A 16223-nucleotide genomic window follows, 5' to 3' on the forward strand; every position below is an offset into this window, starting at 1 on the left:
AAATCAGACGAAAGCAAACTTTAAAAGCGTAAAATGGAAATTTAAATGTTTTTTCACGTCTAGAATCATAATCTAAGCATAACAGAAACCCAAAAAAAAGTTTTTTCGTTGACCAGTGTAATCTACTCAACACTTCAATTCAATATATTTTTTAATCATTCAGAAATTTCTATTTTTCGCGGTGAAAAAGTATTTTATTGTTTTCATTGAAATCCTCGTGTAGGTACTTTGATAAAAGTTCTTACCTAAAAATACATTTTCTTGTCCTAAAATGTCAACTTGTCACTTTCGATTCTCTGGTTATTTATTTACCTGATAGCTGTCGCTGCGGTCAACCGTCATGAGAAGTGGGTCGTATGTTAGACTTGTTGCCGTATTTTTATTTTGCCATATTTAACCCAAAATTATAAGTTTTGTACTCATTTATTTAATTATGAATATAGCAATGAACGTCCAACGGGTATAAAATTTTAACCATATGTTTTTAGGTGAGAATGACGTATTTTCTCATTATTATCTTACCATATTTTATAGGTTGTATATTTTCGACTTTCATTATTTTATAAGAATATGCATATATCTTGATAACTTCTTGATATTTATACATGTTACTCAGTTTTTTCAATCAAATAATTATATAATATTCTTTCGGCGAATTTATTTATATCAACAAATCGTAATAAACTTTCAAATATTTTTTTACGAATGATAGGTGTGTGCAATGTCATCAATACAGGTATGAGTAGGTTAGGTGGAAAATATTATTTTTCTCGTTTGAATTTGTACGCTGTAAAATTATTTCAATGCATCAAACTGTCTTTTCATTTGAGAGAGTTCCTTCATAGTTTTTTTTCATACATATTAGCAAAAACTAAATGGTTACTATTTTTGTGTTTACTGGAATTGAATTTTTTTAACTCTATAATAACTATACTATATAATTATACACAACATAACGTAAATATAAATATAAATATGTATATATATATATATATATATATATATATATATATATATATATATATATATATATATATATATATATATATATATATATATATATATATATAATATATATATATATATATATATATATATATATATATATATATATATATATATATATATATATATATATATATATATATTTATATATATATTTATATATATATTTATTTATTTATTTAAAAACCCATAAGGAACGTGGCTTCAAGGGATTAATAGTATTTTAATTAATTTCTATTATAATTTTTTGAGTTGTGACCTCAGACTATGTTATAACTATATGTAGATTTTTTTAGAGCCATAAAAAAACATAACCATCTTATGATATTATTTGTCCGAGGTAAGGTGTATTTAGTTTCTGAAAGCAACTGTTGAGATTTGTAAAAACGACTCTCAATTCTACTTATCCTTACTTCTATAAACCTATAATATGTATGTTTCTATAATCATCCCGTAAAAAGGTTTCTTGTTACTAATCTATTTTTATTTTGTCATTTTTTACTAATAAATGTAAAAACTAATAAAATTAAACTTTTCCAGGTAGTTGACTGAATGGGGTGACCCACAAACATCATGGCAGAAAAGTTGAGATTGGGGTGCGATGTCCGAGAATTGAAGATTGGTGCCAGTTTTCTTAATGATAAATCATCAGCCTTTCATACGCTAAAATGTATGTTGTATAATGAATTCACTGAATACAATAAAGTAAAAAATTAAGTCATTTATACAACCCTTTTTAAAAATAACATTGTTATTTATTCGTTTGACAATAAATGCATTTATCCTTTAATATTAATTTATCTTTCGAATTTGTACAATTTTCTTTTTACTGAATATATGTGATAAAATTTACTGGCCACATTTTAACACATTTCGGACGGGTGTATTTTTATGCCTGCAGACCACTGGCGACGAAATTTGATAATTGTGTACATACAGTTAAGACCTTAACAAAGAGATTGGTACTTATTATTCACATAAAAACATTAAACAATTCCTTATTTTCTGACTTTGAAAGTAGGCCAACGCCGAAGGTAAAAAAATACACTTCCCGCCCTTAAGCATGAATCGACCTTTCCCGTCCTTAGTGTGTTCACACTAGTACTAAAAGTTACTGCATATATTTCTTGCAAGGATTTATTCTAACAAATTATCCTCCATTGATATTGTTTATTAGAATTTCATATATACATTTCAGGTGATTTTAAACCAGCCTCTGTAGACGCCAATAAGATGGCCACAGTAGATGTTGGCACCAACAACCAAGTGACCGTCACTGTACCTCATTTAGGTAGGAAAACCTTTTTATGTCGTATTATTTATTTATTTAATAATTACTCTAGTTATTTTATGCAATATAAGCATATTGTCATAATTATTTTTAATAGTTTGAGTAAAATAATTAACTTTTACTGAACTCAAACTACTTGCTTTATTCTGAGACATTTTATGATTTTTACAATTGTTTGTCTGATCATTAACCAGTTCCCAGTTTAGCCCGAGTGTGACTCGGGCAAGGAGTTTACATTGTAATGATGAGCCCGAGTGTTGCTTGGGAAAATCATATTCCGACTTCTCGATATGGATTTGCCTGAGCCAAATATATTTATGTATTTGTTTTTATTGACTTACTTGAGCGGTGTTCGGGCAGTCTTGTTTCGACTTTTTGGTGACAATTTCTTGCACCAGCAAATTGATCGCCAAAAAAATCAACTGTTAAGTGGTTAATTTATTTAACCACATGAAACACTAATAAAACAACTGATTTTAACAAATTTTTATCCAGTTTTTATTATTATTCCATTATTCAGGGAATTTAAAACAATATTGTCTCCTTAATCAGTAGTGTGACAATGTCTATCCGAGATTACCTTACAAGAGGGAGTGAAAATATAAATTGAAAAATAAGCAGTAAATTTTTTTTTGTCTTCTTAATTGAAACATAATTAAGTTTTTTTATCATTGGTGAATTCTGTTGATGGCCAAATTATAACATAGTAAACTCTCTTCTATAAAGTAAGTCCTGTTGGAGTTGGCCACTTTATGGACATTTGATGGAGGCCAATGATATGATATTATCTATACCAAAATTGTTGTACGCTTATCGCTTCAAATCTGTAACATTACCTCCTTGCCACATTTTCTCTCCATCGTCTGATATTTTGTCATTTAGGTGTGGCTATCCAGAGTTGTTCTGTTTTGGACAGGTTCATGTCAATCTGTTCAACTCAGCCATTCATTTTCCTATTCTGTCAATGCACTTATTATTAGACTCAACAAGTTCATCTTTCTCCCCCGGTTCGCAATTTAAATAAATTTGTATATAACCCGCCTCGCCTTTATGTTTATGGTCAAAGTAACATACGAAAAACGAAATTAAGTTTCACTTCACTTGCCTTTACGAAAAGAAGATAAATTACCTACACCAGCAGATGACAGGTAATATCATTGTGTGTTGTTTTTTTGCAGATGGAGCAGGCGTACCTCAAACAGTTTTTAAGGGGAATCAAAGACCTTATCATAAAGAATGTGTACTTATAATAGATAGAATAACAGGGGAGATGACTCTTGAAAAACTTTCCAGCAATATTCAAGTGAAAAAGACAAGGTGAGAGTAAAAATTAACAGTAATCTAGTTCAAGGGTTATTATATATTGTTTCGGCATTCACTTTGTGGTAAGACATGATGAAATTGTTTGAAAAAACATTTGTTTTTTACTACTTGAGTTTGTTTTAAAATGTATTCTTGCCTAATAGGAAAGGACATAGAGAACAGTAGGCTGGAAAAGGAGAATAGCAGTAATGGTTAGAGTATGTTTTATCACATACCTGTACCTCACATATTTGTTTTTCACCACTTGAGTTTATTTTATTATATATTCTTGCTTTATGGGAATATATCATTTTATATTTTGACCTGAATATGGAAGCATAGCTTTTGACATTAGTCGTTATAATAAAATAAACTCTAGTGGTAAAAAACAAGTGTTTTTCTTTCACAATTTCCAGGATCATTAAGTTTTATAAACCGTGAACTTGTTCTAGTTTTGGGGGAGGTTAAAAGAAGAAAAAAACCTTTTTATTTTTAATATATCCACAGTAAAACAATTGTGAGTCCTAACCATCATCTCATTTTTTTAAATGTAGTCTCGAGCGTTGTAATTAAAAAAATTATATTCGCCACTATAGCAAGTAAAGCAAGCAACCGGTTTACTGAGATTAACTTTGAATAAATTTCTCTTATAATCAATGTGCCAGTTAGTTCAAGGATAAGAAAATGGAGGGAAAAAAACAGATCCTCACCTACTGAAAAATTATTTACGGTCCATGTGCTTATATTATGATCCGCACATGTTTTAGGCAATAGACGATCACCATTCTAAATACTGCACCATCTAAAAATGGGGGAATATCTTTGTTTTATAATTTAACTATGATTTTCAAAATATCACGGATAATCCACTTTGTGGTTCATCAACTATTTCTGAGGTTTATGTAATTTAATAGTACTTGCATTTTTTTTTCTTCAAGTAATGTTTTGCCTACTGCTTTATATAGTTTATCAGATCTTAGTAAATCATAAGTTCAAATAAATAATGAAAGAAAAAAAAATATTCAAAAAAATCTGTATACATTAGCAGTGTGTAAGTTACTCAAGCTAGTACAGGTATGTGATATCAAGTACTCTAACCATTACTGCTATTCTCCTTTTCCAGCCTACTGTTCTCCATTTCCTTTCCCATAAAGCACTTATGTCCTTCACTTTTATCATCTGTAACCCATCTGGATCCTATAATGTGGAGCGCAGGACTTAGTATAATTAATGATCGACAACCTGTTAATTTGATATATGTTTGGATAGTGGTTGTGTATACCAGTGTTCTGCAAACATTTTCTATTCAAGGTACACATACCAAATTAAGAAATTTCAAAGGTGCATATTTACCATATTATGGTAACATATTTAACATATTATGTTTAATACGAAATGTGAGCCTACTTTACTGAGCACAGGCAATCAAAATTTGGAGCAATTGTGTTATTTTCACAAAACTTTAGGTTTTTTCCGCGGCACACCAACTAATCACTATGGTACACAAGTGTGCCGCGGCACACACTTTCCGGAACAATGGTGTATACAATATTCGAATGGAAGTTTAGAAGTTTTAAGGTAGGATTTCCCACTTGATCACATATCTGAAGTTCTATTATATAACAGCAATGTTATTTCTTTCTATAGGCAGGAACCTGTTCACAAAGCTGCGCCCCCGCCACCTCTGCCTAGGGCAGTAGATGCGGGCACCAGCAACTGTACGCAACGCTCCTCATCTCGCACCCGCGTCACCACATCTGCAAGACGTCCGAACACCACACACACACCTCCCCCACCTCGACATCGCTCACAGATACCCCAGGCAGCACCGTAAGTATTAATTTTTTTTTATTAAAATTTTACCTGGTATATACCACTATTTCTTATGTACCAATCTCTTCATTAAGGTCTGAAGTATAAGTACATGATTATCAAATCCCATCGCCAGCGGTCCACAGGTGTAAAAAACACCCGCCCCAAATGTGTTAAAATATATTGTGACACATGCTTCAATGTATTCCATATCATTTTCGAACTTGATATGGAAATGTGTTAAAATATATTGTGACACATGTTTCGATGTATTCCGTATCATTTTCGAACACCATTTGTGAAGCAAAATCAAATCTAAATTTTAGAGTGGTGTTCTTGGGACGTTGAAGGATGAAGAGGGGGTAGGTCCTACCTAATACTGGTATTTGCCAAGTAAAATTCAAATTTAAAATAGATAGGTATTACCACAAGGTCACTGCTTAGTCAATTAATGAAATTATTAACTTTTAATTATGTAGTAAGGTGGTATATGTGTAGATACTTGACTACAAACTAACTACATATGTGAAATGGAATTCTTTTATTTACCTTTTATTTACTTCAAAATTCTAAAATCAAGACATCATTGGTGTACTGATCTGGTCTAGAGTCATTTGTGGGTTGATTGTGCATAACAATCTACTATTTATCTATCTTTTCTTGGTTAATAGGTGGACAGTCAATTCCGGTCAAAGCACCCTTGCTAGCCTTCCTATGATAGGATTGGATGACTTGGCGCAGCCTAGTGCAGTTAATCATATGAATCAGATGCATATCCCGCCACCAATGCCAATGCCCGTAAACGGACACAATGTTGATTCTCAAATTACAAAAACGGTAAGATTTTACATCTTTTCTATAAGTGTCTATCTTCCTTCCTACTCTTCTCATATATTTTGCTGATTGTACTTTATTTTAAACTAGCTAAGTATTACACCCTTTAGTTCTACATATCTTATGTTTAATTTGAAAATGCCCATAAGAACACTAGGGTTTAATATTGGTTTCCTATTTCTGATAATTTTTTTGTCAATGTAACACATCGTAAGTTTCTCTATCTCAATTTTTAGAGGATGCATAAATTTAATATTTTTGTGATATAATACTTCATTCCAAATTTTAAATAAGAAATTATTCAATGAAACGCAACATTATTTTTATTTTATTTTAAAATGAGATTGTGTATTTTTTACTTTTTTTGTTTATGTAATTTAAACCATGAATCTTATCTTATTTACAGCGTGAATCTGATGAAGTGGGTGTCCTCAGTTCTTCCAGTGGTTCTTCCAGCAGTGGAAGTGAGAGTGAACATAGTGACAGCGGAGGAAGTGATAGTGAACCAGAAACTAATCATGCCCCTCCCAGTCTTCCTAAACCAACTGTCAACGGTAATTTTTCTTAAATATGCTTGCGTAAAATTTGATTCCTCTTCGTTCAATTTACATTGTCTTTAAATCTTCATTCACTAAACACAACTATTAACTGTTCAATATCATTGTGTAAAATGTGACTTGGAAACTCAACAAAATGCTAAGTGGGCTGCTCTTCAATAAATTAATTTATTTACAAGCAGACCTTAAGATTTGTTAGAGAAATTCTTATATTAAAACAGAATATATTAAAAAATCTTATATCAACTTTCATTAGATATAAAATATTAAATTTACATATTAAAGTCAAATTAATTACTCGAAAGTGTTTACAAACTAAGTTTCTCTAAAATTTTGTGTGGGCATTTCCCAAAGATAATGTTATATATGTATAGTGCAAAGAATACTTTTTTTCGAGTTTTTAGAAGTTCTTATTTGAATCTAAGTGACATTCAAATTCAACACATGCGCCGGACAAACCTAATCAATATGTCATCTAAATGTATTGGTAATCAATATTATTATAAACACAGAGGTCGTAACATTAATGCCCAGGCATAGCAGACTCTTATATCTTTTACTTAATATATTATTTTACATGGCGCCTAAAAAGTATTTTTACATACATACTCAGATCACAATGTGTACCTCAGCCGTTTTCTGAACCGTAGTATACGTTGCGAATACACTATAGGTATATATATATGGGCATAGATTTTTCACTGTTTTTAATAGGTTACATATTTTTAGGTTATAATTTTATGAATATGGATGTATATGAACTTTATTGGTGAATAAATTGATTTAATAAAACCAAACTTTATTTAATAATATTTATATTATTTATATTTATATTTATATAATGAGGTAATATTACACAGTTGAATCCAAACATATGTATTCTACATTATAGATACTTAATTAGTTTCTGAATAATATTTGTGACATTTTTCAGGTGCGGTGAATGGAAGCAATCAGAGTACTGCTGAAGCATCGATGCCGATGCACCTTCTCAATGACGACCTATGCCTTTCAGAATCAGGCAGTGACTCAGATTGAGTACCATTTTAATTTAAACAAAACTTATTTAAGTACTTTGTATATAATATCAGATCCTATGTTGTATGTTATTATTGTTATAAGCAAAAGTGATTTACAAGTTAGCCATTTTCTGTTGTCAAGTGGATTTTATTTTTATAGAATACTTTTAACATCAGCATCGCATAATATATTACTTTTTCATGTTTTAAAAGTTAGGTGATTCAACAAGAATGTACTAACTTTGCTTACCAATAACCCAATTACTTTTTGCACATTTATACATATACTGTAGTACTTTTGTTTTTTTTTTATTATATATTATTAGTATGTATATGAACTTAATTACTGAGTCTGAAATCATATGAATAAATTGATTTAATAAAATGATTACTTTATTTAATTATGCAAATATAAGAGTGTTAAACTAACAAGTTTTATTTCTTAATTACCTTTATTCTCAATAAAATCTTTCTGACAAACTTGACCGTGGAATGTTGACAAATGAAACTTACTTTTTTTTCATGCATTTTTGAAAAAATACATCACTCATGACGAAAGTGTCGCCATCATCAATTCTTCAAATTAGTTTTCTAAAATGTAAGTTCATCAGTGATCCGCAATATGATTCACACATTTCATATGAATGAATGGTGACTTTAAAAACTTTGAAAAACTTTAAAAAATTACACAAAAAAAGCATTTCGCTCAACATTATGTACTAAGTATATCCCCGCCTGCAAGAAGTTGCAAAACTCTACTAGATGACTCATTAAATTAACAAGCTAAGGTCAGAAAAATTTATTCGATGATTGTGTATTCCCCTTCCCTATTTACTATGTATTAAAACAGTCTTGGTTAAAGTGGAAGGTTTTAAATCCTCATAGTAGTTTGTAAGTATTCAATTTAGTACTATGCTAAATGACATAGAATCAAAAAAATTGTGAAAAATCATTTGCTTAATTTAGACAAATTTGTTTTTAGAAATTGTGAAAATTAATATTTTTATTTGTAAGAGAAAAAATAATTATCCCTTAAATACGAAAAAAATCGTATTAGATCATTCCCCGCCATCCGCAATGATGAGGAGCTTAACAAGCTGCTCTTCAGCGTGACCAACACTATGTAAGTCATGTCATTGACCAAGAAAAAGTCGAAAAAATACGTCGCCTCTTTTTTCCCACCTTAGACTCTGCCTACTTGTCTTTATAAAACTTCTTGAGGTAAAACTTTACGAGAATGGCACTATATAAAAATTCCAAAATTATTTTTATCATATTTCAAAATGTTATTTTTAAAAATATATCTTCTTCTTCTTCAAACCCTTATGCTCATAGCCTCAGAACACGTATTTTATATTTATCTCATTCTTAATTTTTTTTAAACCTAGGTTATTGGGTCTCGTGTATTAATGAAAATGTTTTTGTATGAATAAATAAGAAAACTAAAAATTAACATCAGTATATAAATTGGTGAAGCTGGAACATTCCGGAAAAGCGAAAAGGAAGAAGAAGAGCCCCTCGTTTATGACGGGTTAAGTACTTTTGCATAATATTGATGACTATGTTAAACCGATTTGAGAGAACAGTCTAGAAGAAGCAAATGTCACATTGCGCCGCTCCAGTCGCGCCATTTTGCGGTGTTTTCATATGTTTGTTGTTTTCGGTCAGCACTCGAGAAAATTAACCGTATGGATCTTTTTTTATCTTACATCCAAAATTATTGTTTTAAGGAAATTTACAGTGTTGCGCAACCTCGAGTATGTGTATTAATTTTTAATTATTGTTTTCAGTTCCAAAATGAACTGCCCATTTAACGCCGAGCAATTAACCCAGCTGAAAGCATTTGTGCAAGTATGTAAGACTATGCCACAATTATTGCACCACCCTAGCCTGGACTTCTTCAAAGATTTCATCGTATCACTGGGAGGAACTATTCCGGTTGCGGCTTTTAAACCTGAGGCAACTCCCACCGGCGATCAGTTAGTATAAGTCGTTATACACACATAGCAAACGTATTTTACGTTGTCTTATATCATTATATGAAATACATCATAATCATTTTATAGTGTTTGGATAGGAAGTTTAAATAGTTACGAAAAAACACCCTCAAGCCTTTAAGCGCATAATAAAAAATAATAACAAAATCAATAATGAGACCTATGAACATTAAGCTATGAAATCCTTTTTACACACCACGTATACATGAAACATTTTGATTTCACTTAAATTTATTTAAAATATCTTTACCTTCAAATGAAGGTCCATATCAAATTAAATTGGACCAGTTGGACTGACAAACTTAACAAAATAGCATGAAATAGAAATGGGCATATAAAATAAACTTGCAAAAACAAAATACAAAGGGTATAAGAAACATATGTTTTGATTATAAAATGATTTTGCACTACATTACTCAAAAAATACAATTATAGCCTTGCTGCATACAAATTTCGAATTTTTATATTCCATGAGTCGGGTATTTTCACTTGTAAGGAATATCACATTCTACATATATTTTTAAATTTTTCTCCTGTACCTATAACAATAAAAATAATAAATCAATAATTTCATTCATGATTTTAGTTTGCAACAATTGCTTATTAAAAAGCCATTTTAGTATGTTAGTCATGTCAATCAGATTGAACCAAATTGACAAATCAGAAAACTGACCTGTGCTACAACCATTAATATTCATCACTTTTTTTATGAAATATTCTATATTATTACTATTATTTTAATGAAATTTTTAGTTACTTTTACAGAACAATATACCCAAAAGACCATAGAATTCAAAATGATAATAATAATTTTTATATATTTACTTCCTTAAATGTATAAAATGGATTTTTCATAAAAAATCTAATTGAAAGAAATTTCACAATTGATCCAAAATGAATATGATTTCCTTTTCTTTTTTTCATTGGCAAAAATCGATAAAATATTCAACCGCATAGCACCGCGGCATTCCCAACACTAGTAAACGTATATCTATATTTTTGTGTTCATGGTCTCTATTTTTTTTTCTGACTCACACTTTATTACTAGGACAGACACTAATAAATTATATATACCCTTACTCACCCTATCACCCCTTTTGCCCGCTAAATACTTTGATATACATTTTCGATGGTAACATATTAAATATCATCTTTATAAAAAAATACAATATAATTTAAATTCAGGCGGTGTTAGCTGATACGTGCTAGATAATCTTAAACCACTAAAAAACTAATCTATTAATTAATGGTGTATACTATATAGCGTTCTGTGTAACTACAATATCTCCAATAAATACATTGTGCTTATAATACTTTTGAACGTACTGCATTTCACTATGTATTCACTGTCAGAGCAGATAAAAATAAATAGCTCTAGACGAAGAGCGCATTTTTGCACGATTGAAGCACTGCTTGTCCGCATGGTGAAGGTGGCTTTATCTTTTTCTTTTACAAAACATTTAATAATAAAATTTACTTTTAGTGCACCTCCACCAAAAGAGAAAGAGGAACCTGTTATCCCTAGCGACGATTCTGAACCGGAATCTGAATTAGAATTAGACATGGAAGGTAATTCAATCATTATAGTACAAGTGATTCAATTCAGATAAAAATCTAAATAAATAAATGGACATAATCTACATACATTCCTAACATGAATAACAATAAACTAACAATATTGCCCAAATACCTACCTTTTGGTACAAATTGTGGGTTATTTTAAACTTTCAAATCTACGTGTGTATGTAGTTTTTCCATAATTGCATATGGCATAATTTTAAGACCAGGTGACGGGTGATACACAAATGGAGAACACTTCACAATCTTTGAGTATAAATCTACTTCCTTAACTGAAAAGGCTTTTTGAATTGTTAATAAAAGAGTGTCATTATAGAGTCATTTCTTTATTTGGATGGTTACATAAATATATAATTTTTTTATTTGTTTATATTCTTTTTTAAACAGGTTGGTGCAAAAAATTTTAATATACTGCTCAACTCTTTGCACTCAAAAGTTCCATATATGCATACTGCCAACTCCAACAAATTCTGTAACTCATTACTATTTAGTTGTGTTAACTCACTAAGGATGAAAAAGGTATTTCTACCCTTTCGGTCGATTGATGCTTAAGGAGGGCATGGGTAATTTTACCTATTGCGCCGGCGTCATTTCAAAGACAGAAAAGATGGAATTATCCAATGTTTTTATATGAATATTATATACCAGTCTCTTTATTAAGGTCTTAACTATATGTGCATAGTTATCAAATCCAGACGCCAGCTAATAAGATTCTGATCAAATTATATTGAAATAACGATAAATAACGATATATTAAAAATATAACTTTTGTATCGAAACTGTAGAATGCACAACTCGGGCAGCTTGAAGCATTTGACCCAGTTTGCTAATCTGTTTCGAACCTCACGATATAATGTATTACTTAATAATTCATGTTTTTTAAACTGCTTCAGGTGTTATCGAAGGTGACGCATTGGATGATGCTCAAATAATGGGTGATCCTGATAAAGTTGTAACAGAAGAAGAGATCGATCAATCAGATGAGAAGCGATCTGCTGCAATGCGCCATTTCTCGGAGCAAGAGTTTGATGATTCTCTTAAATTGTACAATGAAGCCATTCTACTTAATCCTACCAGTGCATTGCTGTTTGCAAAGCGAGGACAGGTGTGTTTGTTGTTTTAACCTAAATTTTATTATTTTTATTGATGTACAATTATTTGCCAATATTCTTTATCATATTATACATGTAGGATGTGTTTATTATAATTTTATGTATTGCCTCTTTTCGCAGGTGTATTTAAAGCTCAACAAACCAAATGCATGTATCAAGGATTGCACTCGAGCTCTTGAATTGAACTGCGATAGCGCAGCAAGTTACAAATTCCGTGGAAGAGCTTATCGGTAAATAATTTTGCTTGTTCCTGATTCAATGTTTTAAGCCTGTCTAATGATTTTCACATTAAGTTGTGAAACACCTGATTATCTGTATCACTATACAATTTTTTTTACTTGTTTTTACATATTTTTTATGCATGCAGTAAGTAAAGTATTGATTTATTGAGATGTTAAATAAATTTCAAATACAGATGTTTAATTAAAGGTCGAAATGCACAAATCAATATTACTTATATGATTTCAAATTAATTTAAACATCATATCTAAGTTGACAGTTGTTTCGTTAAAATAATTGCCATTTGCGTCCTGTGTTGGATTATTTCTGTGTTGGCCATGTGATCCGCTTGAATAATACGGGTAACCGCCATGCTTGGGACACATCGCGTATTTACTGTGCAACAGATCTTTTTAGGTAAAACCTGAAGGTTTTTTCTCCATTTGAAAAATATTTAGGATATTTAAAAAAATAATTAAACAATAACTTTTCTTCAAAATGCAAAAACAACACTTTTTGCCCTGTAGCGGGTAAATATTTAGTTAAAAATATGCCTCTTTTGCTGGGATATAGTACATTTTCTGGGCATTCCGAAAACATGCACAACTGAAAATTTACAATTTTTGATTTATGACGTTCTTTGAGCGACATCTCTGACCACTTTCATAATGCATGGTAAATAGGTGAACATATTTATAAAATTATGCATTTTTTTTATTAACCAGGAAATTTATTCAATTGATTTTTTTTTTCACCACTATTATCATCAATCAAGACACCACTCTTCATATATATTTTTGTTCAAAATCATGTTGTAAAAATATATTATAAATTTTTATATATTTATTGATTTTTTTATTGCATTTGTTTGTGGAAGAATTGAAAATTATTTTTGGGAAACTTAAATTTCTAAACCTATTCCTGTTCTCATTTATTTCAGACTTCTTGGACAATTTGACAAGGCCGCATCAGATTTGAGGGAGTCATGCAAAATTGACTATGATGACCAGGCTCAGGAATGGTTGGCTGAAGTCACTCCTAATGCCGACAAGCTGAGGGCTCATGCTTTGAATGCTAAACGACGCCAAGAGGAAAAAGAGGTTAATTGAGTTCCGAAATATACTTTCTAACGATTTTCTTCTTCTTCTTCAAACCCTTATCCGTACCCCAATGGTGCATAGGGCACTGCATCATATAAACACTGTTATCTTGATCGTTAACACATGAAGGAAAGGTTATCAGCCCTCCGCTTCAGGTACCAATCCAGGGTAATATTAAATAATTATTAGAGTGAAAAAATCACTCTTATTTATTTAACCCCCCCTTGGAAATTGAACCCGGGACCTCCAGAACGGTAGCCGAGCGTGCTGACTACGGAGGGGATAAAGATTTTATTGGATCCAATTATTAAGTTTTGTAATTGTTTTTGGATGCAAAGCTGGTTTAAAACTTTTTCAACTATTTTGTTAATTTAAAATGCACTTCGAACTGCTGAAAACCACTTTTGTGGTTTAAAGTGAAAACTATATTTTCTTAACAAAGAGAATGTAAAATATATTTAAAAACACATTTAGTAAACTAAGGTATTACATATAAATTATGTATTTAATACCTTAGTTTACTAAATGTATGTATGTTTAATAAGAGTATGATAGGTTTTCGGAATTAATTCCGAAAATCTAATACATATGTATATGTATTATGATTTCTCAAAAGTTAGGTTAAGCAATTAGGTTTTTAACCATTCAAAACAATTTGAGGTTTTAAGTTGATGATGATTTCAAAAGATGTTTTAAACATCTTTAGACTTGTTACAAACATGGAAATTGTGTTGGTATATTATTATGGCACTTCATTTGCAGCACAAAGAAAAATTGAGGCGTTATGAAGAAGCAAAGGCTGCCCACGCTTCGGCTGCAAAAAACTCGTCAGCTAAATCGGGAACGGGAGATGCTGCTGGAGAGCAAGAACCTGCTGGACCCTTCAATATGGAAGACTCCATGGGATGGTTCAATGACCCTGAACTCATTGCAGCTTTCCATGTGAGTGGAATCAAATAATAAAATGAAATTATTACAGATTTCTAGACTGTAATTTAGATTTTTCGGTTTGGCATATGGCAACACTGACCACAAGGCCACAAGCGAGCAGTTGTGTTCTAAACGAGCACTGATCGCGAACAGTCAGCAATGGCGTAACATTGTAACGTAACATGCTCGCCGCGATCGATGTTACGACGAAATGCTCCGGTCAGTCACCACCCTAAGACTTTTACTCGAGTAATTTTTACACATTTGTCAAAATATTAGCACATGTTTGCATAGGTTTTGAATATATGACTTTTTTCTCAGTGACAATGTCAGTGAAATGTATTACATACAGATTAACATTTTTTTTTTAGGATCCTGAAGTCGCAGCCGCATTTAAAGATGCCAGTGCTAATCCAAGCAACATTTTCAAGTACCAAAATAATCCAAAAGTGGCAAATATTCTTAACAAACTGTCATCGAAGATGGGAACAAGTGGTGGGACTGGATTCCCAGGATTCAACCCTCCCCCAGCTGGTGAAAAATCGCAACCCAATGATGATGTAGGACTTGACTGAAATGATAAATAACCTTACACATTCAAGACTGCCACAAACACGAAACTATTTATGAACTAGTCACTCGGCTTCTTATATACATAAATATTGGTCATAAATATGAAATGTGGCTTTTACTATGGACTTCAGAAGAAAAAATACTATAAATCAATCTGCATTCATTTGATTACTCTTGTAAAAAATAATAAAATGATATAACTTGTATAAGTTTGGTTTTGTACTCAAAATATAATATTGCTGGATAAAAAATACTATTATTATATACTGGTGGATAAGCTTTTTTTATTATTAGATTGAGAATGTCTTTATAAGTTGCGTAATGCATAATTAGAATTTTTATCACATATAATAATAAAATTATGCTCATCAGTTTAAAATCATACTTTATTTTTGTCTTAGATTTATGAATAAATGAGTCGTAACGAGGTTAAATGTTGTTTTATTGCATAACTAAATTTGTCATTCAATATACTGAAAATAAATAGCATACAAGGTCCAGTTTACAATTAGTTTATCAAACTTAAATGAGCAATGTTGATGAGAAACTATTTTTGTAGAAAACCCTTACCCACGGGCTACTTACCACATATTATATATATGATTTAATGCATGTGATCTGTTACCTATGGCAGCCTGTATAAATGAGCCTGCGAACTAGCTAAGTTAGGTCGCAGGGTTTTGGGAGCACAATGTAATGTCTCACAGCCGCATGGTCCACGCGCTTTACTTCAATTTCTTGTAGAGAAAGAAGCCATTACCTATGAATATAAATTCATGCGTATACTTCTTTTTCTAGATCCGAGATCTGTTTTCCTTAAAAAGATTTACTCCTGAGATGCTGACGACGACAACTATTTCTGATTGCATCATAAATGGTGCAAAAAAAAGCACT

At 31.0% G+C, this 16223-nt stretch overlaps 2 protein-coding genes across 3 annotated transcripts; both read left to right on the top strand.

Annotated features, from left to right (window-relative positions):
- Nucleotides 1-302: 302 nt before the first annotated feature.
- On the top strand, nt 303-8249 carry LOC148303322 (ell-associated factor Eaf-like). 2 transcript variants are annotated; one of them, XM_088270120.1, is made up of 8 exons: nt 303-488; nt 1546-1675; nt 2204-2296; nt 3475-3613; nt 5246-5428; nt 6082-6247; nt 6651-6798; nt 7736-8249. In XM_088270120.1, exons 2-8 carry the CDS (start codon nt 1579-1581, stop codon nt 7837-7839), a joined length of 930 nt encoding a protein of 309 aa, XP_088126246.1. In that variant the 5' UTR covers nt 303-488; nt 1546-1578; the 3' UTR covers nt 7840-8249. The 2 variants fall into 2 exon arrangements, with proteins under 2 accessions (XP_088126246.1, XP_088126247.1); XM_088270121.1 differs by having other exon boundaries at nt 303-347.
- Nucleotides 8250-9440: 1191 nt separating this feature from the next.
- On the top strand, nt 9441-15473 carry LOC148303323 (putative protein FAM10A4). Its single transcript, XM_088270109.1, has 8 exons — nt 9441-9506; nt 9611-9799; nt 11301-11386; nt 12289-12500; nt 12628-12737; nt 13667-13826; nt 14589-14768; nt 15128-15473. The coding sequence occupies exons 2-8, from the start codon at nt 9618-9620 to the stop codon at nt 15329-15331; spliced, it is 1134 nt and encodes a 377-aa protein (XP_088126235.1). The 5' UTR covers nt 9441-9506; nt 9611-9617; the 3' UTR covers nt 15332-15473.
- Nucleotides 15474-16223: the final 750 nt, after the last annotated feature.

Source organism: Brachycentrus maculatus, unplaced genomic scaffold (assembly GCF_059751285.1).
Source record: "Brachycentrus maculatus isolate JH-2025_06_01 unplaced genomic scaffold, ASM5975128v1 h1tg000372l, whole genome shotgun sequence".
NCBI classification, from domain to species: Eukaryota; Metazoa; Arthropoda; class Insecta; order Trichoptera; family Brachycentridae; genus Brachycentrus; species Brachycentrus maculatus.

Bases quoted from the DNA above. Each gene is read 5' to 3' on its own strand.
- LOC148303322 (XM_088270120.1), top strand. From the start codon at position 1,579: ATGGCAGAAAAGTTGAGATTGGGGTGCGATGTCCGAGAATTGAAGATT. The intron at 3,614-5,245 runs GTGAGAGTAAAA...TTCTTTCTATAG, and splicing joins ATTCAAGTGAAAAAGACAAG to GCAGGAACCTGTTCACAAAG. The intron at 5,429-6,081 runs GTAAGTATTAAT...CTTGGTTAATAG, and splicing joins CAGATACCCCAGGCAGCACC to GTGGACAGTCAATTCCGGTC.
- LOC148303323 (XM_088270109.1), top strand. From the start codon at position 9,618: ATGAACTGCCCATTTAACGCCGAGCAATTAACCCAGCTGAAAGCATTT. The intron at 9,800-11,300 runs GTTAGTATAAGT...ATTTACTTTTAG, and splicing joins GCAACTCCCACCGGCGATCA to TGCACCTCCACCAAAAGAGA. The intron at 13,827-14,588 runs GTTAATTGAGTT...CTTCATTTGCAG, and splicing joins GACGCCAAGAGGAAAAAGAG to CACAAAGAAAAATTGAGGCG.